General features: G+C 50.9%; 5 protein-coding genes across 5 annotated transcripts; 2 read left to right on the plus strand and 3 right to left on the minus strand.

Moving 5' to 3' along the window:
• Positions 1–16: 16 nt before the first annotated feature.
• LOC103970647 (protein SRC2-like) lies at positions 17–1,117 on the minus strand. The gene has a single exon (XM_009384510.3). It carries the CDS (start codon positions 998–1,000, stop codon positions 188–190), a length of 813 nt encoding a protein of 270 aa, XP_009382785.2. The 5' UTR covers positions 1,001–1,117; the 3' UTR covers positions 17–187.
• An 829-nt stretch (positions 1,118–1,946) lies between these two features.
• Positions 1,947–3,534, plus strand: LOC135652846 (anthocyanidin 3-O-glucoside 6''-O-acyltransferase-like). The gene has a single exon (XM_065174145.1). It carries the CDS (start codon positions 2,112–2,114, stop codon positions 3,495–3,497), a length of 1,386 nt encoding a protein of 461 aa, XP_065030217.1. The 5' UTR covers positions 1,947–2,111; the 3' UTR covers positions 3,498–3,534.
• Positions 3,535–3,546: 12 nt separating this feature from the next.
• LOC135652845 (BEL1-like homeodomain protein 9) lies at positions 3,547–8,686 on the minus strand. The gene is made up of 4 exons (XM_065174143.1): positions 6,382–8,686; positions 4,397–4,809; positions 4,254–4,314; positions 3,547–4,171 (listed from the first exon to the last, which is right to left on the minus strand). The coding sequence occupies exons 1-4, from the start codon at positions 7,519–7,521 to the stop codon at positions 3,716–3,718; spliced, it is 2,070 nt and encodes a 689-aa protein (XP_065030215.1). The 5' UTR covers positions 7,522–8,686; the 3' UTR covers positions 3,547–3,715.
• Positions 8,687–12,141: 3,455 nt separating this feature from the next.
• Positions 12,142–13,880, minus strand: LOC135653425 (lysM domain receptor-like kinase 3). Its single transcript, XM_065175389.1, has one exon. It carries the CDS (start codon positions 13,590–13,592, stop codon positions 12,297–12,299), a length of 1,296 nt encoding a protein of 431 aa, XP_065031461.1. The 5' UTR covers positions 13,593–13,880; the 3' UTR covers positions 12,142–12,296.
• Positions 13,881–16,231: 2,351 nt separating this feature from the next.
• Positions 16,232–17,369, plus strand: LOC103970937 (transcription factor RAX2-like). The gene is made up of 3 exons (XM_009384850.3): positions 16,232–16,409; positions 16,515–16,644; positions 16,841–17,369. Exons 1-3 carry the CDS (start codon positions 16,274–16,276, stop codon positions 17,367–17,369), a joined length of 795 nt encoding a protein of 264 aa, XP_009383125.2. The 5' UTR covers positions 16,232–16,273.
• The last annotated feature ends 3,266 nt before the right edge of the window (positions 17,370–20,635 follow it).

A 20,635-nucleotide genomic window follows, 5' to 3' on the forward strand; every position in this document is an offset into this window, starting at 1 on the left:
AAGACAACGCGAGGAATAGAGAGAAAACATAGCATGGGCATATCATGAGACTGTAGATAACACACCACCAGATCTTACCTTATACATGTAAATACCATCATCAACATGTGAGAACGGAAAAGCATGGAAATAAGGTCGAAGAGAAAACCAAGTGGTTGGATTTATTGAGATCGGGATCGCGGCGCCCTTAGAAGTCATCTCCATCGTAATCCCCATCCTCGGCCAGATCGTCCTCCACCCTCTCCGTCACATCGTCGGCGATCTTGTCCTCAACGTAGTCGACTCCCTCCGCCAGCGCCAGCCCCCCAAGAAGCCCCGCCGCCGCCCCCACCGCCAGCCCCGTCCCCATCCCGAACTTGGACTTACTCTTCTCCTCCTGCCCGTACGCCACCGGCGGCTGCTGAGCCCCGTAGGCGTACCCCCCCGCCGGCGGACCCCCATAGGGGTACCCCGTCGGCGGCTGCGCGTAGGGGTACCCCGTCGGCGCCGTGGCGTAGGGGGTCGGCGTGTAGGGGGGCGGCGCGTAGCCGTAGTCCCTCGAGGAGGCCTGGCCGTAGGGCGGGGCGTAGGCATCGTAGTATCGGGCCGGCTCCTTGACGGCGACCGTGACCTCGAGCTTGCCATGGGGGCGGCCGGAGGGGCGTTTGAGCTTGAGGGTACGGTTGAGCTTGCTGCCGAGACCGACCTCGTCGAGGACGTCGCGGAGAGGGAGTCGAACGGAGCCGACGAGGGGCTTGACACCCTCGCCGGAGCCGGCGTGGACGACGTCGAGGGAGAGGGTAGCGTCCTCGAGAGGGAGGCCATAGGGGACGGGGAGGACGAGCTTCTCATCCCAGATGGGATCATCGTCGTCGCCGCCGACGGCGACCTTGGTGGAGCTCTTGGCGGCGGGATCGACCCAAGCGACGACGTAGGGCTTGAGGTCACCGTGGCGCCAGTTGACGTTCTTGAGGTTGCGGGCGGAGGCAATGTTGAGGTCCACCTCGTAGCGCGCGGCCATGGCGGGCCTTCTCGGCAGTCGCAACGGAAGAGTAGAAGCGAAGGGAAGCGGGGAACGGGAAAAGTCAGTTGAGAAGGTTAGGTTGGGTGGGAGAGGAGCGTCGTTTATAGGGAAGTCGGCTATTGGGGGAGTGATCGCCACCGGGTGAAACCGGGGTAGGTGTATGTGAGACGGTGAAATCCCATAGAAGTACCGGTCGGTGGACGAAGTCGTCCCTCGAGTTGGCGATCTCAACACGAGAGAAAGGTGGGGCATCGATTCGTATCGCGTTGGGTCCGTGGACCGGGAGCGGGTGGGGATAAGTTCCTGGAAGACGCGAGAGTGTGGGGCCCGCCGTTTTTGGGCGTGACTCTTACGGTTCCTCTTTCCAGTATATAGGAAGAGGAGAAGAACATGGGCGAATATTCTGCACCGCTATTATTATTATTACTTTCTGCACCGTCATTGTTATTGTTATTGTGTTGCGAGCTCGGGCAACGCGGGATCGACGCGCTATGGAGGCATGGTCTCTCCATGTAAAAGCCTGCAACAGTAGCTCCCACGAGGCCCGCTTGTATATATGTATATATATATGGGGCATTCGGATCTGTGTTCTTAACGGATGATATCCAAGATCCTATTAGCTATCAACGTGAGCATCCCGTGTTCTGCCGCTCGATCAATGGCGGCGGCCCGTGGGCTTCTCACGACGAAGCTGCGCAAAGGTCTGCTTGATAGATACTGATTTCTTTGTGCTGCCTTTCTCTCTATTGTTCGTGGTAGCCTATATCGTTAATTTGGTCGTGCCTTTCATCTCGACTTCTGCTCGTAGTTGTTCTTGATGACGTGCTTGGGGTTTCGTTGTGGGGTTAGTCTTGGTTGGACCATTCGTAACTTTCTTGTTCATCCGGTCAATTGGGGTTTACTCGAAGCTTTCTCTAAAAAATGTCATTTGCCATCGCGGAGTTAGGTGCCATGGCATGATGGTTCTGCTGCCCACAACAAATGGTCTTCTTGCCCATTGACTAGGAAAACGAAACATGATGGTTTTGCTGCCCACCTTTAAAGTGGGTGATGGGTGATCTCTGTCGCATTCGCATTTCATCGAGCAGGTTCTCCTCTTCCACCAGCCATGGCGTCGTTGCCGTCGTCCGTCACGGTGCTCGACCGGTTCCAAGTGTCCCCGCCCCCTGGCTCCGCCCCGAACGCCTCCCTCCCTCTCACCTTCTTCGACGTCGTCTGGCTCCCCACCGGCCCCGTCGAGCGCATCTTCTTCTACCCCTTCCCCCACCCCACCTCCCACTTCGTCTCCCACCACCTCCCCTCCCTCAAGTCCTCCCTCTCCCGCGCCCTCCGCCACTTCTACCCCTTGGCCGGCCGCGTCGTGCCGCCTTGCGGCCCCTCTCCTGAAGCCAAGTTCCAGATCCGGTGCTCGGACGGCGACTCCGTATCTCTCACTCTGGCGGAGAGCTCTGATGACTTCCGACAACTGTCTGGCGACCAGCCGCGTGGATTTGGCAGGGTGTACGGCTTGATCCCTCAGTTGCCGCCCACCGGCGACGGTTCTATCCCCCTATTAGCCTTGCAGATCACGGTGTTCCCGGATCAAGGCGTCAGCATCGGCGTCGCGGTTCATCACGTGGCCTGCGACGATTCCAGCTCCATCCACTTCGTGAAGTCATGGGCTGCTGCTGCTGCTTGTAGCGTAGAAGATCCATCCGAGTCTCCGCTTTCGCCCCCTCCTCTCTGCGACCCGACCGTGATCGCAGATCCGGATGGTTTGTACTACAAAATTCTCACGGAAATGCAAAATCTGAAGTCAGCCGGACCACCTCCGGCGCCGCTCGACCTGCCTCCCGTCGGCGCGGAGCAGGGCGACGCGGTCATTGCCTCGTTCCTGATCGGGCGCGAGCAGATCGACCGGCTCAAACAAGGCGCCATGGCTAGAGCCGGCGCGACCCACGTCTCGACCTTCGTGGTGGCATGTGCCTTCGCTTGGGCGTGCCTGGTGAGAGCTCAAGCCGGCTTCTACGCCGGCAAGAAGAGCGCCCATTTACTGTTCTCGGTCGAGTGCAGGGGGCGCCTGGAGCCGCCGGTTCCAGCGGGCTACTTCGGCAACTGCCTGAGGCCGTGCTTCGTGGAGGTGTCGATGAGCGACCTCATCAAAGACGACGGCGTCTTCGCGGCGGCGGAGGCCATCGGCAGAGCGATCAAGGGGTTGGAACACGGCATTCTCAAAGGCGCAGAGGGATGGCTTGAGAAGATCGTTTCTCTGACGGCCGAGCGGCCCATGTCGATCGCCGGTTCACCGAGGTACCGCGTTTACGATGCAGACTTGGGGTGGGGAAGGCCAATAAAGGTGGAGATGACCTCGATCGAGAAGACGCCGGGCACCGTGTCCCTCGCGGAGAGCAGGGATGGAGGAGGAGGGATCGAGATGGGTTTGGTGCTCCCAGAGAAGGACATGGATGAGTTCGCTCGTGCCTTCCTTGTGGCCTCGAGCTTTCTTGAAACATGATCAATATATGATGGTTATAATATGTGGATTTCGATGATATGTGTGCCTATAAATAAATAGCAAAACCTCTTCATAGGCAATGTGGAACGTTCATCGAAGCTTGAGAGTCCTCTGTGACGAGAAAGGCATACGCTATACTAGAAAGGGCAGATTACTGGCAGCGGCCGCATCCCCACCGGGATTGGGATGCATCAAAACCTGCGGTGACGCCAAGGCTCTCAGCCCACGAAGTCATGGAACATCTGTGCCCCCAAGTGCCTCATCTGCGGCGGCGTCTGCTGGCCGCCCTCGTGCCTCAGCCCCAGCGTCAACGACACCGCCTCGATCCCGCCCATGTCCATGGCGTGCTGGTAGGTGGCGAAGCTCATCAGCCCCCCGTCCATGCCCGTCAGCATCTCGCACTCTTCCACCCTCGACCTCTTGTCGCCGCCCTGCCAAGCCTGCTGCTGCGACCCCTCCTCGTTCAACAGTACCGCATCCATGGGGGCGCAATCCGGCGGGTCGTGATACGTCGACGAGTGCGCTCCGTCTTCCGTTACGGCGACCATCGTCTCCTTCCCGTTGGTGGCCGAATTGAGATCCATTCCGCTCATCCCCTTGGTCTCCAGCATGTGGATCTCCTCTATCATGGGCTTCCACAGCCTCACTCTGGCATTGATGAACCAGTTCGACACCTGCATCCGGATCATCACGATCATCGGACCACGAATCAAACGCCAATCACATATTCTAGCTCGTGCGTGACGGAATCCATACCTGATTCCTGGACAAGCCCGTCTGAGTTGCTAACATGTGCTTATCGGTGTCGGTCGGATACCTGAACGAGACCGAGCTTAAACTACATTTAGTTCTCCCGGTGAAGATGAAGCTGCGGATAAACGAAATAGGGAGACGCTTACGGGTGAAGGAAATGCTCGAACAGCCATGCACGGAGAACGGATACGGCACGCTCCGGTAGACCTCTCTGCGGCCGCCAAACCGGCTGGTTGTGATCCACGAAGCTCAGTGTGCTTTCGCCACCAGCCTTGTGTTTCCGAAGAAGGCTTTGATCGAGGTACTTGAGCCGCGGGGGGGTTGGCGTCGATTCCCCTCGACCACCGGAACTGGGTGATGACATGAGTTCCTCCCCGAGAACTTTGCTCACGTGCCGGATCTGATCTGAGATCGCGTTCTTTAAGCTCCTGAAGTGCTTCGAGATGGCCTTCAGCGCCAACGACGTGTAGGGCGTGGCCGAATTGAGGCCGGCCACGGACTCGAAGGAGGAGACCACCATTTGCATTTGTTGGTGGTACTGCTTGTATCTTCTGCAAACCTTCACATTTGAGGCACCAACACTTAGCACATCTACAGAAGTTGCATGGATGCATCCAAAAAAAGGCTAACTTAGCAGCATAGACGATAATGCTGACATAGAAGACGATGTTTCTCCCAACATTATCATGCATAAATCTTCGAAATAATATTTATCTATGAATCTAAGGTTGCTATCCAAAAAAAGAAAAAATTGAGGGAAACTTTCACAACATCAAATAATGACACGAATTCGAACCTACGACCTATGTTGGTTAAAATCTTAATTCTCATAACTTGCATAAGCTATGCACATTAGTTAACAAAAATGAAATGTTTTAGCCAAAGAAGGACCATAATGCTCAATTCTAGATGAAACTTGAGATCAACAAACACAAGAGATAACATCCACAAACCTTTGTTACGCAAAGAACAATTTCCATTATCACAGTTATAGGGTGTTGCAGTAGTACAACTCTTTATAACCCTACCTAATGTACCACCACCACATCAACAAATCCAAAGCAGTAGAATGACTGACCAATAGTCAAACATAATTCTTGCATTGCATCTGTTCACAACCAATTAGCCTAATTTCTGCATTTAATTATCAGAAAACAAAAGGTGTTTCTGATTATTAATTCATTCTTCTGAGGATGAAACAATCATGATCTATGGCAGATTAAGAATGGCATGCATGATCTAACATAAAGGATCCAAAACCACCAGAAATGCCATCCTCTCACACTGTTCATCAAACCAGCAGAAAAAGTATGAAAGAACAGGCAGAGAGAGAGAGTGAGTGGGTCGGGTCGGTAAATGGATCCAAGAATAAGGCCGAAATTACTGCATCTTCAATTCTTTGGTGATGGGAAAAGCATAAAAAGTGATGCAAAACTCGTTACTTTGTTTGGAACCAAACCGATGACGAGGTATTGTGAGAACGGTATAAGAAGAAGAAGAAGAAGAAGAAGAAGAAGAAGGGTACACAGCAGTCAATGGTTTCGCAATATGTGCTGAGCTGAGGACCCCATGAGTGACAATAGTGAAGAAACCTCTGCGAATATAGACAAGAAAAATGAGGATCGCTATTAGGATAGCAACGATACAAGGCATTTGATATGTAGATAGGAAAATTGAGCACACTATCATTGGTTCATTCATTAGTTATGCGATCTAATAAGATATGTGAAGCCTAATTGTAGAACAACATTACCGAGAAAGCTTGTCCTAATAGAAAACATGATATGAGAACAAAAAAGTAAGAAGACTGTCGATTACATCAACTGGTAATTTATTTCTGATCGTACGGCGTTAGCTGTGAATTTATTGGAGAATTAAGAGATGCGGGGGAAGAAAGAGATGCCTCGATCCACGATCGCCATGAGGACAACGGAGGACGGAGAAGGAAGAGATTTAGATCATCAAATGACATGGTTATCGGATATCGATTTGTTTCGATCCCTACGGACTGGTTATGGTGGCAAGAAATTAGAGGCATAATGAATGCTTGATGCGAGGGTGATGAGAGGTCGGCTCGTGGTAAGAGATTAAGAGGACATGAACTGAATGGAGCCAAGACGAAGCCACCAACCTCTTCCTGCATGTGGAGGAGCTTTGCCTTCTTCTGCTGGAATTCCGGTCGTTGGACTTTGGCTGCGCCCCCGGCTTCGGCTCCGGCCTCCATCGAGGATGACGCGCCGGAATTCACTCCCTTGGAGCTGTTGTCCTTCTCGCCGACGTCGCGGCCGCTGCTTGAAGCTCCTGGACTCGCTTCTCCGATGTGGCACCGCTTGGCGAGCTTCAAGCCCGTGACGGCGCTGCAGAACTCGTCGAGCAGCTGCTGCGCTGGCCTCAGGAATCTGGAGTTCTTCAGTATGGTGGCGTAGCCGGTGAACGGGCCGAGAGGGCCGGAGCCACGGCGGGCAGCGGCGTCGCTGGGCAGGCTCACCACGTCTTGTAGTGATCCCCCGCCTGTGTACACTCGGTCCCCGATCAGGAACTTGGGGTAGGGGCAGGAAGGCCCGGCCGCCAACTGCGCCGCGCCGAGCTCCGGCACCGGGCTCGACGCGAGCGTCAGGGACAGGCCTCTCGCCGCTCTCGGATCGCTAGCCCCGACGGCAGCGTCATCGCACTTGGCGCCCATGATGTTTCCATCTCCGCTCCACTGCGGAGGCAGCTGCCTGGCCATCAGCATGGCACCGGGCGATTCCCCGGCATAGGTGGGCAGGAACAGCAGCTCGTTCCCGCCGCCCTCGACGGCCCACGGGCACGGCTGTTGAGCGATCGCGGAGGCGAATTCTCGGCCTTGGCACGCGAGCGGCGATGAGGGCGACACGAAGTGCAAGTCCGTCGATCCGTCGTGATAAGCGACGAAGCCGGGCCTCGGTTGGTGGTGGTAAGGATGACCGTGCGGAACAAAGGAAGGAGGCGGAGCCCAGTCGCAACCGGGCTGGGGCTGGAAAGCAGCGGCGCCCTCGCTTAAGATCAGCGACGACGCGGAAGGAGCGACGAGGGGGACTTGGCTGCCGCCCGTGAAGTCCGTGGCTGCTGAGGCGGCCGGGGAGGAGAACATGGCCGGTTCGGAGGCGTCGCGGACCTGGAGGAGGTCAGACTGGACCCGGAGCTTGTCGCGGCGGCTCTGCTGGGCGACGTGGGCATCCGACCGTAAGCCGTTCATGGCACGTTGGCTGCTGCAGCTGGCAGTGGCGGCGGCGGGGCTGGCCGGGGGCATTCCGGGTCGAGAGACATGAGTTGGCGAGGAATGGATCGGTGTAAAGAGGGGAGGATGCGGGGAGGTGGGGGAGAGGAAGAAGGGAAGGCGGAGAAGGAATGGGTTCAGAGGCCAATAATTTGGGAGCGTCGGGAGCGGAGACGCAGGGCGGCAGCCATCTCTATGTATCTGCTACGAATCCAGAGCAAGTACAAAGGGAGATCACAAGATGGCAAAGATTAGAAAGAGGAGAGAGATGGGGATGGGAAGCAAACAAAGAGATGGAGGTGGTGGTGGGTTTCAGGAATCCGAGCAAGCAAAACACTCCACATGGATTCACTGCAGCAGCAGCAAAGGCCAGAGGGTGCGGAGGAAGCGTGAAAGTTATGACTTGCTGAAACCCACTTCACGACAACCACACCCCCGTTCGACATGTGAAGACCGCCCATGTGTGCAGATATGACTCTCATTCATGCCAACAGTTTACTCTCTCTCTCTCTCTCTCTCTCTCTCTCCCCGTCTTCTCATCATTTCATTAGCAGAAAGGGGGCGTGGTTAGCAGCAGCGCTTCGCTACTGTGGCGGAATGCCACGAAAGAGGTAAAAAACAGGGGGCAGAGAACAAAACGGCAGGGAATAAGACTGCTCTCTCTTTTCTTTTGGGAGCGAGGGAAAAGGGAGGGAGGGGGAAAAGGAAAAGAAGACGGGACGAAAGCAGGCAGCAAAAGATTACGCCGCAGTGAGTGCGGGAGGCAAATATTCCCCCCCGCCCTACTCGCACACGCTCGCCAGCATGCGGTGGTCCGCCGAACCGACGGCCGCGATTGCGACGCAGGCGAGTCCCGCCTCCCTGTCCCAGTCCGACTCCCGATGCCGCCGTCGCGCGTAACGCCGTCCCCACAGATACGATTCGGACCAGCACCCGAACACGCACCTGCCCAATTCACCCGTGGGCCCCGCAGCTCCTCCAATCGCGCAGCGGGTTTCGAGAAAGAGAAACCAAGGTCGGAGACGACGTGGAGGATTCCGATTGGCGGAGGGAGAACGGGTCCCAAAGGAAGCGGGGTCGCGTGGCGTCGGGTGACGTCACAGTAGGAGGGCCCCAGGATTACCCGGGAAATGAGGGGGGCGTTTCCGATCTGCCCCATATCTTTTGCTTCGCGGGCGGGCCTGCTTCCTTCGCCACCCCTTTCTCTCCATCTTTCCCTTTTGATCTCCCAACCCCCCCCGCCTCGCCCCCCCACTTCCCGTTTCCCGATGCCCCCCCCCCCTCCTCCCACCGTCAGAACCGCTGCGTCCTGGTACGGACTCCCTCGTTCTCTTCCCTCCTCTCTCCATCATTATATATGGGTTCTTATGGGTAATCAAGAAGAAGCCTTTTTACAAGAGGTTTCACTTTCTGCCTGCCGGACTCGCCATCAACTCGTCCCTCCCCCTCTCCCTCGCGGCAAAGCTCCACCCACATCATCTGTTTCGGTGGCGTTTAGCGCGCAGGCTGAGGATGAACCACAGGCCCGTACAGATTAGGAAGAGGTTCAATGATCTGTATTCGAGCCCTCCAGGTCCGCACCGACTCCGAGATCTGCTACAGTGACTTCCATGCCTCGTCCGCTGCGTCGCCGGTCGCAGACTCGCGGCCCGAGGAGGCTCGATGAACCCAGTTAACTTCCTGTTACGCACTGCACCGGCTGGAGGATCCATGTCCGAGCAGTCACCATACGTTAAGGAGTGGGTATTAAATGAGCGGAGAAGGGATGGGGGAAAAGATCGGTTGGCAGAACGGGGAACGCTATCGTCCTGACCACCCAATTAATGTGGGCCCACAGGCCACATCTTGATTGGACGGCTGGGATGGAAGTGGCCTGTTTGCTGTGTACTTGTTTCGGCTTTTATTTCCATCTCCCCACCCAACGATTGGACGGCCGAGATCTTATGCTGACGGCGCCCCGCTGTGGGGCCCCCCGGGTATGAACGTTAGTGTGAGACGTCGGACTTCACCTTGGTTGCTAATTAATTTAGCTCTGAAATCTCGATTCCTTGTGCAATTTAAGATGAGATATGCAGAGATGTTGTGTAGTTGTCAAACCTTAGGTTGAAGGAAATTATGAGGGGTATGGCAACTTGATATGGATTCCGCTCCGAAGACCTACGCATGTAGCCATGCGGATGAAGTCAAGCTCCGGTACTTGAAATGAGTGATGGGACTCACTCACTAAACTAGCAGAGAGAAAGGAGAAAAAGAAGGTGGAAAAAATCCCTTTGTTGATTCTATTTCAAGTGCCATTTGTCATCCACACACATCCATCCATCCATATTCGAGACGAGCGAAGGCAAAAAGATAGACATGCTATTTGGTCTCGTAAGATTATTAGCATCGCAAATAGGTGATGGTGATTCATCCTCGTGATTAGGCCATATGGAATTAGATGTTACCCATAAGGAGAGACGGATGGAAGACGACGAAGACAAGCCCGCGTGTAATATATTCACTGTGATGCTGTGTCCCAGCAAGATGCATTTGCATCTCTGTCTCCCTCTCTCTCTCTCTCTCTCTCTCTCTCTGTGGCCATTAAAAAGACGGAAGGAAAAGAAAGCGAGAGAGAGGTGCGGCAATGGCACAGAGGCCACACATTGAGGTGGGTTCTTGGATGATGGGTTATTGAGTGGGCAAGCTTCTGCAGGGCCGTACCTTCTTTTTCAGACAATCATACTGCATTGCCCTCATTCAACAATGGCCTCTTTCTGTGCTCTAACCAAAGCAAAGATTCTATTCTGCCAGGGTAACTTGGCCGAGAATCTCGAAGAAAGTAGTAGACACGTGAACAACCCACCACCATCTCTCTCTCTCTCTCTCTGTATATGTTCCCTTCTTTCACTTTACACTTGAATCCTACTGTTTCTGCCATTGTTTTAGACGCTTATCATCCCATGCATGTTCCTCATCTTCTAGGGTTCCATGGATGATGGGTTCCCAATGCGTCCTTTCTATCATTTTAACTACCAAACAAACACATAATTGATATACGAGTACTTCCTAAATCACCAAAACTATGCTGTAGCAGTGAAAGAAAAGAATGTTCAGCTGTAATATCTTCTGTTCCTTTGACACCATAGGCTTCTCGGTTGAGCTATCAAAGCTCACAGAAGCATAAGATATCAAGATGAGCACCATCATACTTATGTATGTGCATACTTCCCATCTAAAAGACACTTCCCTGTTTCTGGGGCTGAGAAGATGGATCAGTATCCTATGAACAACATATATTCTTGGCCTAGGTTTGCAGAGGTTAGGGGGACTCAAAAGTTTGTGCCTATGTATTCTGAGGCCTTGGGTTGGAGGAGTTCCAGCATCTTTTCCTTGGTGATTGATGGCACTGGATGTTTGAGGACAGCTTATTTGTCTCCGGCAGATGCATTCCACCGCACCCCATCTCTTGCATGGATTTGCATGCGTGCATGCATGCATGCGTGCATGTATGCATGCAGATGTGGAGCAAATTTTGCTTGTTCCACAGTTCATCAGCGTGTCCTTTGCTACAGTTCAAGTGTCATCTTATTGCTCCGAGTACCGCGAAGGACGTGTGTGGCTTTGTCCTCATGCATGCTGCTTCTATGTGAAGGACTGCATCGTTCATGAGGGCGATGCACAGATACTTGCGGGCAGCTCGGTTGAATAGTCTTCGCAGTCCTGTTGTTTCTTCTTCTACATGGATTACGTCTAAGCTTAATGTCGAGGCTACTCCAATAAGATATGCACCTGCATTGCGAAGCTATAACGCAGGCAGTGTCGGCCTGCGCATATATAGTCTCTCTCTGGATCGGCTGACTGCAATGGAGTAACAAGATTCTGGGAGAGGACTGACTGATGATGGCTGCTCCACCGGGGTTCAGTCATCGGTGGCTTTGGAAGGAGACGACATGCATGCATGTATCCTTCGTCTTACCACTGTGGCCATCTTCAGATTAACAAGAAGCCCTTCTTCTTCTTCTTCTCTCCGCAAGGTTTAATTTAAGGTTGCAGTCGGGATTCAACAGACCTCTTATCCTCAGCTGCTGAATGAAAATGCACAGAAGAAGAGAAATCAAGAACATTGCTAATTTCAAGATATTAGAGAAGGACTTTTTTTGTTTACTTTGCCTTCTGCAGGCTGTCTATGGGAAGTCAAACGTAATCCTATGGGTCAAAGATCTCACCTTGACTTGGGCTTAGATACATCGGGCCACCATGATAGAGTTAGATGGCCCAACCATGACAAATGTTTCGCATAGTTTATGGCTAATTAAGATTAGGCAATCACCCTCCAAATAGAGTTCAATTAAAACTCGGAAGCTGAAGGTTGACTTCCAGGAGAGATTTGGTCAAAACGATGGAAGTCCAAATAAGTGGTTTATGATTTGACTGTACGTAGAGAAAGAACTTGCGTGATAAATCACGGTTGACTTTGGTACCCTCACCTTCGTAATTTATGCACATTAGTTACCATCATCACTTTATTTGTCCCCCCCATAGATGGATCCACGTCACATGGGAAGATCCACGCGAGAGACCCAAGAAGAAGAATGTAGACCTAACCGGTGTCTCGTGCAGTCCACGTGTCTTTAAATTTCGTGCCGGCATTATTAGGCAACAAATCGCATCACATCGATTCTAATTGATGTGTTATTGTTTGTTTGCGGTAGAAAAAGCCAAATCAGTTGTCTCCATATGCACAAAAGACAAAAAGGATACAGTGGTGTGAAGTAATTCTTCGAGGGGCAGTTCCGTCACGTCGCTCGCGCCGCGGCGGGTGCGGAGGTTTACCGCGGAGCCGTGGATACGGAAAAGCCGGTCGGAACGCTGACCTTCTCCGCCCATACCTTGGATTCAAGGTAAATCTTGGAGACCTTGCCGGCAGCCCACGTCATGTCCGGCCGCGCCGCCGCATCGGCCTCCACGCACCGCAGCGCCACCCGGATCAGCTTCTCCGCCGCCCCCACCGGGAACGAGTCCCGCAGCCTGCCGTCCACCCACCGTCTCACCCTCCCCAGCCGCTCCTCCCCCTCCCCCGCCACCGCCTCCCGCGCCGTTTCGATGAGGGAGGCCACTTCGAAGGATTTCCGGTCCTTGTCGTATCGGTACTTGAGCGGCTCCTCGCCTGAGAAGAGCTCGAGGAGCACCACCCCGAAAGCGAACACGTCCGACCGCCGCGAGACGACCCCCTCGGCCAGAAGCTCCGGGGCCATGTAACCCCGCGCTCCCTCTATCTGTTTCTGCTTCTCGCCGGATCCCTTCCTCGTTGACGGCGAGGAGATCGAGATAGCCTCTGCCTCATCGGCCACGGTATCGGGGACCTCCCCCTCGAGATCCACGGCGCCGAAGTGGCAGATTTTGGCGCGGAGGTCCGGCTCGGTGATGATGACGGCTGAGCTCTTGAGCCGGTTGTGGACGCCGGTGGCGGTGGAGGAGTGGCGATGGATGTATTCCAGGGCCTGGGCGACGTCGGTGGCGACCTGCACGCGGGAGGCCCAAGAGGAGAGCGGGGTGAACCCGGGGTTCCGCGGGTTGCGGAGACACTCGGCGAGGCTGGCGCCGGGGACGAACTCGTAGACCAGGTAAACGTGGTCACCGGAGGGGGAGGCGCCGAGGAGGCGGACGAGGCTGCTGTGGTGGGACCTGCCAAGGGCGGCGAGGCGGGCGGGGAGCTCGCGGGGGTGGCGGCGGAGGGGGCGCTGGATAACGACGACGTCCCGACCACGGAGAACGCAGCGCCAGGCGGAGGAGGAGGCGCCGGGGAGGCGCTTGGCGAGGAAGTTGTTGGTGGCGGCGCAGAGCTCCGGGAAGTGGTAGACAGCGGGGGCCTCCGGGAGGGCGCCGCGAAGGGAGGCGAGGCTGAGGGCGGAGGAGGAGGAGGAGGCAGCGAAGGAAGAGGCAGAGGAGGAGGGTTTAGGTCCGGACGACGAATCGGAGTGGTTGGATGTAGGGGGCAGGCGGCCGGGACGGCTACCGGTTCCCGCGCTGACCTCGCCGGAGGAAGCGGCGGTGGCGGCGGAGAACTTGGAATGGGACCTGGATCTAGGTTGGGAGGCCATGGTGGCGGCTCTGGACTTGCACATTGAGCGAGATCATAAAACTCGCGGAGATGGGGAGTTGTGGTAACGGCGACGGAGAAGTGGTGATCGCGACGAGGGAAAAGGCATGTGTCGAGGGTGCCGCGCCGAACACGTTCCGTGACGCTTTACCCCTTGTTATTATTCGCAAGGCGTTTTAGTAGTAAAAGGTTGCTCACAGGAAAGCCAAATACATTCAGTATGACTTCTTCTTCTTCTTCGTCTATATACTATGAATGATTCATCCTTAAGAACCGGTCCTGTGCTCGAATTGTTAGGTATATTTCCAGCATCTGTCTGTGGAATTCGGCCACACTAATGCACCATTTGCTTCCTTCTCTCAGGTGGCACCCGAGCATAATGTTACAGGAAGAACACGGAAAGCCCATGTGTTTGTAGTTCGTCCTCCTCTCGAGGTTTAGCTGGCCGTCTTCTCCATTGCTGATGGGTGTTAAGGTTCTTGCTCTTCGCCTACTAAGCATAAAATTCAAATAAAATTGGTTGACTGATTCTTTTCTAATCAAAAAGATAATAACAGTCCAATTGGGCATGCACCAAAAATGCCAAAGCAGGCAGCTCATTTGGGATTAACAGTCCAATTGCTAGGAACCATTGTCTTCTTCTCTCTATCCAAAATTGATGTGGTGCATGGTTTGTAGATCCACGAGGTTGGATCGAGACTGTCATATGCATTGGCATTGGGGTCGTATCTAACACACCAGATTTTTTGCTCCTTGAAGCGGACAAAACACAAGCTCTCCAATCTGTTGGAGTTGCACCCCAGCCATTGAGACACAAAGATGCTCAAATCGATGTACAACTGAGATTGACAAGACACTCTTTGCCTCCTCCAATCTTTCTAGGGAAATGAGGAGCAGAACCCAACACCATTCTGCTGCTGCTACTGCTGCATCTCTTTCTCTCTCTGTCCTGCTAAGGTTTTAGTCTCCATTTGTTATTTTCTATGTTCGCTGGCAGCTCTTTCCCTGCTTTGGTTTCCCGGAACCGATGGAAGTACTGTCCTCAGTGTCGTTCAGAAGAAAATGAATGTGTTTTTATGGACTCTTGGAATTCAGTATCACTGCTGCTCTTCTCTCAGCAATCACATCACTGAAAGCTACTTAACATTATATTTTAGGGCTTATTATCAAAGAGAAGGAACAGTGAGTCTTAGAAGCATGCTTGATTCACTATGATCTCAAGCTTGTATCTGAACTCACAAGCAAGTCTGCAGTCAATAAAATTCTCCCACCTGCCACCACCAAATTATCAACTGTATCACTGATCTAGCTTGGCTGAGCATGTGCTTCCTCAAAGGGAACCAAGATAAAAGAATACAAACAGAAAGAAATAGAGTACTCCATGATTTCTGCATGGTTATCAGACACTTGGGATTTTGTTTCACTGAAGAATCTATCACAGAGCCTCCACCTCTGCATCCCTGACAAGTTGAAGGATTGCCGTCTTTCTATGCTACACAGGCTAACATATGAGGCCTTCTGTTCTTTGAATCTTTCCTTGCCCATCCTGCAGTGGCTGCACCATATCTCACCACTGATCATGTTCGTACATGAACAGTGCAAGCAGAGTGCGCTGTTTAGCAAAATGTTGGCAGTCTACAGTACTTGTCATCACCCAGAAGACACATCGAACCTTACAAATGCCATTTTTCCTCTCACACCAGAAACGAATTAGTGGGTTGATTAACTCTACATACAGCTCCTTATAAGCCATTGATAGAGAGAGACATGGTTTAGAATTGAAATGATGTGTTTCTTTTTTCTTTATTTTTCCAACATGTCTAATATTAATTTGTCTTTTTCTTGGATTCTAACAATGAAAACCTCAGAGCCAAGAGCGACAGGGCCATTGTGTTGTCATCATGTATCTGTTCCATGTCTTTTCTCTTTTTGTCATGGGGAAAAAGACACCATTTCCTATTGTGACAGTCATTTGGTAGGTAAACTATCCTGTTTGGTGCTTAACCATCCTAAGAAGCACAAGTACTTCTGCTAACTAATGTTGTACACCACTCACAATTTTTAGTGCAAAGATTGGACAAAGAGTCTTTCTGCCTTCTGCAGCCAGCAGTGATAAGTCCCTTCTCTCTACTTCCTGTTGCATGAGTCATCACCTAACACTGAAGAGAAGCCACCAAGCAACCAGTGTTATGAGAAGCGTATGATTTTGTCACCTTACAGGATATGGCAGCCACTGCTTCGATCGATTCTTAAGTTGTATCTATGCCCGGGGGTGACAAATCTTGCACACAGCCCTATGGCTGGGACTTGCATCGAGTGGATTGATGTGACACTTCTTCGACCAGACATATCCAGAGATCCAACTGAAACAATGCTGTATTTACCTGCATATTTTGTAATCTGTAGAAGAAATACGATGAAGGGGAGGGAGCCAAAACAAGCTAGAGGTAGATCAGATGCATGGTCTCCAAAAGTACAGGAATAGTTTCTTTGTAGATGGTGATTGATGGTAGCCCATGAGTTCCTGACACAAAACATGCATGCAGCCAAGAGGCTGGAAGACTTGATTGAAACTAGACAAGCATATATTCTGACTCGTTTATCATTCCCATCCTCTTATATACTTGTGTGTCATCTATCCATCTGTCTCCTTACCTTGTTACAATGGTCTAAGGCCATTCTAGCTCAATGTTGAGAGTCTGAGAAATGGGGAGGGCTCCATGTTGTGACAAGGCAAATGTCAAGAAAGGTCCTTGGTCTCCAGAGGAAGACAAGCAGCTGAAGGAGTACATAGAGAAGCATGGAACTGGTGGAAACTGGATCACTCTCCCTCGGAAAGCTGGTAAGGGAAGGAGTGATCATGGTTGATGACTTGTATTATACTCATCCGTTGCTCTTTTGTGTTGCCTTCTCGGAGTGATGGTTGTTGCATGGGTAACGAGGACAGGTCTGAGAAGGTGTGGAAAGAGTTGCAGGCTGAGATGGCTCAACTATTTGAGGCCTAACTTAAAGCTTGGGGATTTCTCTGATGATGAAGATAGGGTCATCTGCAGCCTGTTTGCTGCCATTGGAAGCAGGTGATCTGATCCATTCTTGCACATATATCTGTGCTTGTTCAACCCCATGTATCCATTTGATGTTAGCACATGTAGTCCATCTTCTCTCTCTTCTCCTTAAAAGAGAACGGCATCTCTTCTATAAAACACCAAGCAAGATCTTCTGTATGCATGCATGAAGTAATCTGTCTCTCATATGCCAAGATCACAAGTGCAGATGGTCCATCATAGCAGCCCAGCTCCCAGGGAGGACTGACAATGACATCAAGAACTACTGGAACACCAAATTGAAGAAAAAGCTCCTGGGCTTACCACCATCTCACAGAAAGCCTCATCATCATCAGCAGCAGCCATTGTTCTTCCCATCGACCCTGGAGACCACGGCTTCATTCTCATCATCAGCACCAGGCCTAGAAGGCATCCCAATCTCCCCACATCTCTTGAGTTACTCCACACCCGCCTCTGCCTTCCCTCTTCCTCAAATCCCACCACATCAAAGTGGTGGTCGTATCATGCTTGGAGGTCACCAGCAGAGCTGCAGTTCGGATGATGGAATCAGCACGCAGATCTGTAACGGAGGAAGAGAGCATCTAGTGCTCGACAACTCCCTCTATGGAGGCTTGGAGATTGAGAAGCTGCTACTCGGTGAACGATCACTAGGATGCAACTCTGAGGAGATCAAGGCTATTGTTTGTCCAAGTAGTGTCTATCTGGATGGCAAAGACGGTGCAAGAAGGGGCTATTGACATGAAACACTTCCCTTGTGGTGTGGGAAGATCACTTTGACAGTAGAGGAGCTTGGAAAATGGTGTTGGGTTTCCTTGGATTCACTTCCCTTTTGTTGTATGTGAGTCTGGTCCTGACAAGATCCCCTTGGCTCATCATCCAAGAGCTGAATCTAACGTGCTTGACTGCCATCAACACGGATTTGAGCACGGCGGCATCCTTGGTCCAGGGCCAGAACAAAGACAACATTTATGAGTGGCCATCCACTTCACAAATTACCCTTCCTACTGCTCACTCCTCAATCGCAGCTCCGGTTGATGTATGGCATCGTCGTCTTGGTCATCCCTCCCCTTTTATTCAGCAAAAATTACTTTCTCGTTATTCTCTTCCTACCTTGAAAATCAATAGCACTATTAATCATTGTGATGCTTGTCTTTGCAATAAAAGTCATAAACTGCCTTTTGGGACAACCTCCATTTCTTGCTCTAAACCATTTGAAATCATTTATACCGACGTGTGGGGCCCTGCCCCAATTCCTTCTTTTGACAAGTTTCGTTTTTATGTCATTTTTGTAGATTATTTTACTAAGTACACATGGTTATATCCTCTCCATCACAAGTCTGATGTTTCTACTGTATTTACCAACTTTCGAAAGTTGGTCGAGAATTTTTTTCAATCTTCCATTAAAACAGTTTACTCTGATGGTGGAGGCGAATATCAAGCCCTCACATCCTGTCTCTCTGCTTGTGGTATACAACACCTCAAGTCACCCCCACATACTCCCCAATTGGTTGGTTCTGCCGAACGCAAACATCGGCATATCGTTGAAACTGGTCTCTCCCTTCTACATCAAGCATCCATGCCACCATCTTTTTGGTCAGTAGCTTTTCAAACTGTAGTTTATCTCATTAATCGTATGCTCACTCCAGTCTTACAATACCAGTCACCATTTGAAAAATTATTCCACAAACTTCCAAACCTTCATAAACTCAGAGTTTTTGGCTGTTTATGTTATCCATGGCTCCGTCCCTATGCGTCACATAAGCTAACACCACGATCTTTATATCACGTCATGTTATCTTTGAGGAGTCTGTCTTTCCTTTTCAAAATAATCCTACCATGCAAACTACTCCGATAAACATACATCACTGGAATATCCCTCCGATCTCATCACACGAACCTCCAATGACACCGTCCAGTCCTTACTCTCAAGATTCACATACTACTATTACTCCAGTTCAACAACTTCTCACTCCCTCTATTCCTCCACTCCCTTCCTCACAAGTTTCCCCTATTAATGAAGTCATACCCTCGGCAATATTGCCACTGGCTTTACCTTCTCCTAGATCTAGTGACATTGTTGTGCCGACGGTTGACCCGGTCCATGACAGTGACTCGCCCTCGGCTATACCACCAACACAATCTACCACTTCCACCCCCCCTAGACATCCAATGACAACACGCTCCAAAAGTGGTATTTTCAAACCACGTCAAGTCCTTGACTTACATGCTATAACAAATTCCTCCACTAAGGCCAGTGAACCCACTACAATCACTCAAGCTCAAAAATCTTCTCACTGGCGTAAAGCCATGTGTGACGAATATGATGCTCTCCTCCATAACTCTACATGGACCTTAGTACCCTTTCATCACACACAAAATATCATCGGGTGTAAATGGGTCTTTCGAATTAAGCGGAACCCAGACAGATCCGTTGCCAGATACAAAGCACGTCTAGTCGCCAAAGGGTTTCATCAACGACCTGGTGTCGACTTCACAGAGACATTTAGTCCCGTTGTTAAACCCACAACAATCCGTCTTATCCTGAGTTTGGCTATCTCAAAGGGCTAGCACATACGACAATTGGATGTTAACAATGCCTTTTTACAGGGGTCACTTACTGAAGATGTCTTTATGCAACAACCTCCTGGTTTCGTTCATCCTCAATATCCGAGGCATGTCTGCAAACTTCAAAAAGCTATTTATGGACTTTGTCAAGCTCCAAGGGCTTGGTATAACGAGCTTGGCTCGTTTTTAACCTCAATTGGCTTCATCAATTCAAAGTCTGATACCTCGTTATTCATTTGCCAGCACAATGGAAGCATAATATATCTTTTAGTATATGTGGATGATATTATTGTCACAGGAAATGATCCTTTGAAACTCAGGCATTTCTAAAGCACTTGGCCGATCGATTCTCCCTCAAAGATCTAGGAACTTTAAGCTACTTTTTGGGAGTGGAAGCAACATTTACATCTTCAGGTCTCTTCCTATCACAAAGAAAGTATATTCAAGATTTATTATCAAAGGCAAACATGCAGGATGTGAAAGAGGTTACAACTCCTCTCTCTACCAGTGAATCACTTAAATTATGTGATGGAAGTCCTGCTACAGATTCGACTCAGTATCGACAAGTCCTTGGCTCCTTACAGTACTTGGCTCTCACCCGTCCAGATATTTCATTTGCCGTCAATAAGTTATCGCAATTCATGCATCGACCATCTACTACGCATTGGTCTGCGGTCAAACGAATTTTACGGTATCTTAAAGGGACTCTTAATCATGGCATTTTTCTTCGCAAAAATACTTCACTCCATCTCCATGCCTTTGCTGATGCTGATTGGGCAGGGAACTTTGATGATAGAACATCTACGTCCGGATACATTGTCTTCCTTGGAGCTACTCCAATCAGTTGGAGTTCTAAAAAACAAAAGACGGTTGCACGATCTACAACTGAAGCTGAATACCGTGTCGTCGCCACCGCCGCTGCTGAACTCAATTGGGTCACAAATTTGCTAAAGGAACTCAACGTCAAGTCCACGGTTATTCCTATAATATATTGTGATAATATTGGAGCTACTTATTTATGTGCCAATCCAGTGTTCCATTCCCGCATGAAACACATAGCCATCGACTTCCATTTTGTGCGAGATCAAGTTGCCAGACATCAACTCCGAGTTTCTCATGTACATACAGCAGATCAACTAGCCGACTCACTCACAAAGCCTCTCGCCCGTAAACTATTTTCATCTCATCGGTCCAAGATCGGCATCCTTGATGGAAGCTCAATCTTGCGGGGGCATGATAAGCAGATAAGATTTCCTCAAGGCAGTTGAGGAAATCTCTCAGCAGTTGAGAAAAATCCTCCATGCTGAATGTGCATAACCTCCCTATTGAGTGTGTATAAATGGCTGTCAAAGAACTCACTATCAAAATGTATTAGGCAATTATATCTTATACATTTCATAGTTTCTTCTACAATTTCTATCTTTCTATCTTCTTCGCT

Source organism: Musa acuminata, chromosome BXJ3-11 (genome assembly GCF_036884655.1).
Source record: "Musa acuminata AAA Group cultivar baxijiao chromosome BXJ3-11, Cavendish_Baxijiao_AAA, whole genome shotgun sequence".
Taxonomy (NCBI): domain Eukaryota; kingdom Viridiplantae; phylum Streptophyta; class Magnoliopsida; order Zingiberales; family Musaceae; genus Musa; species Musa acuminata.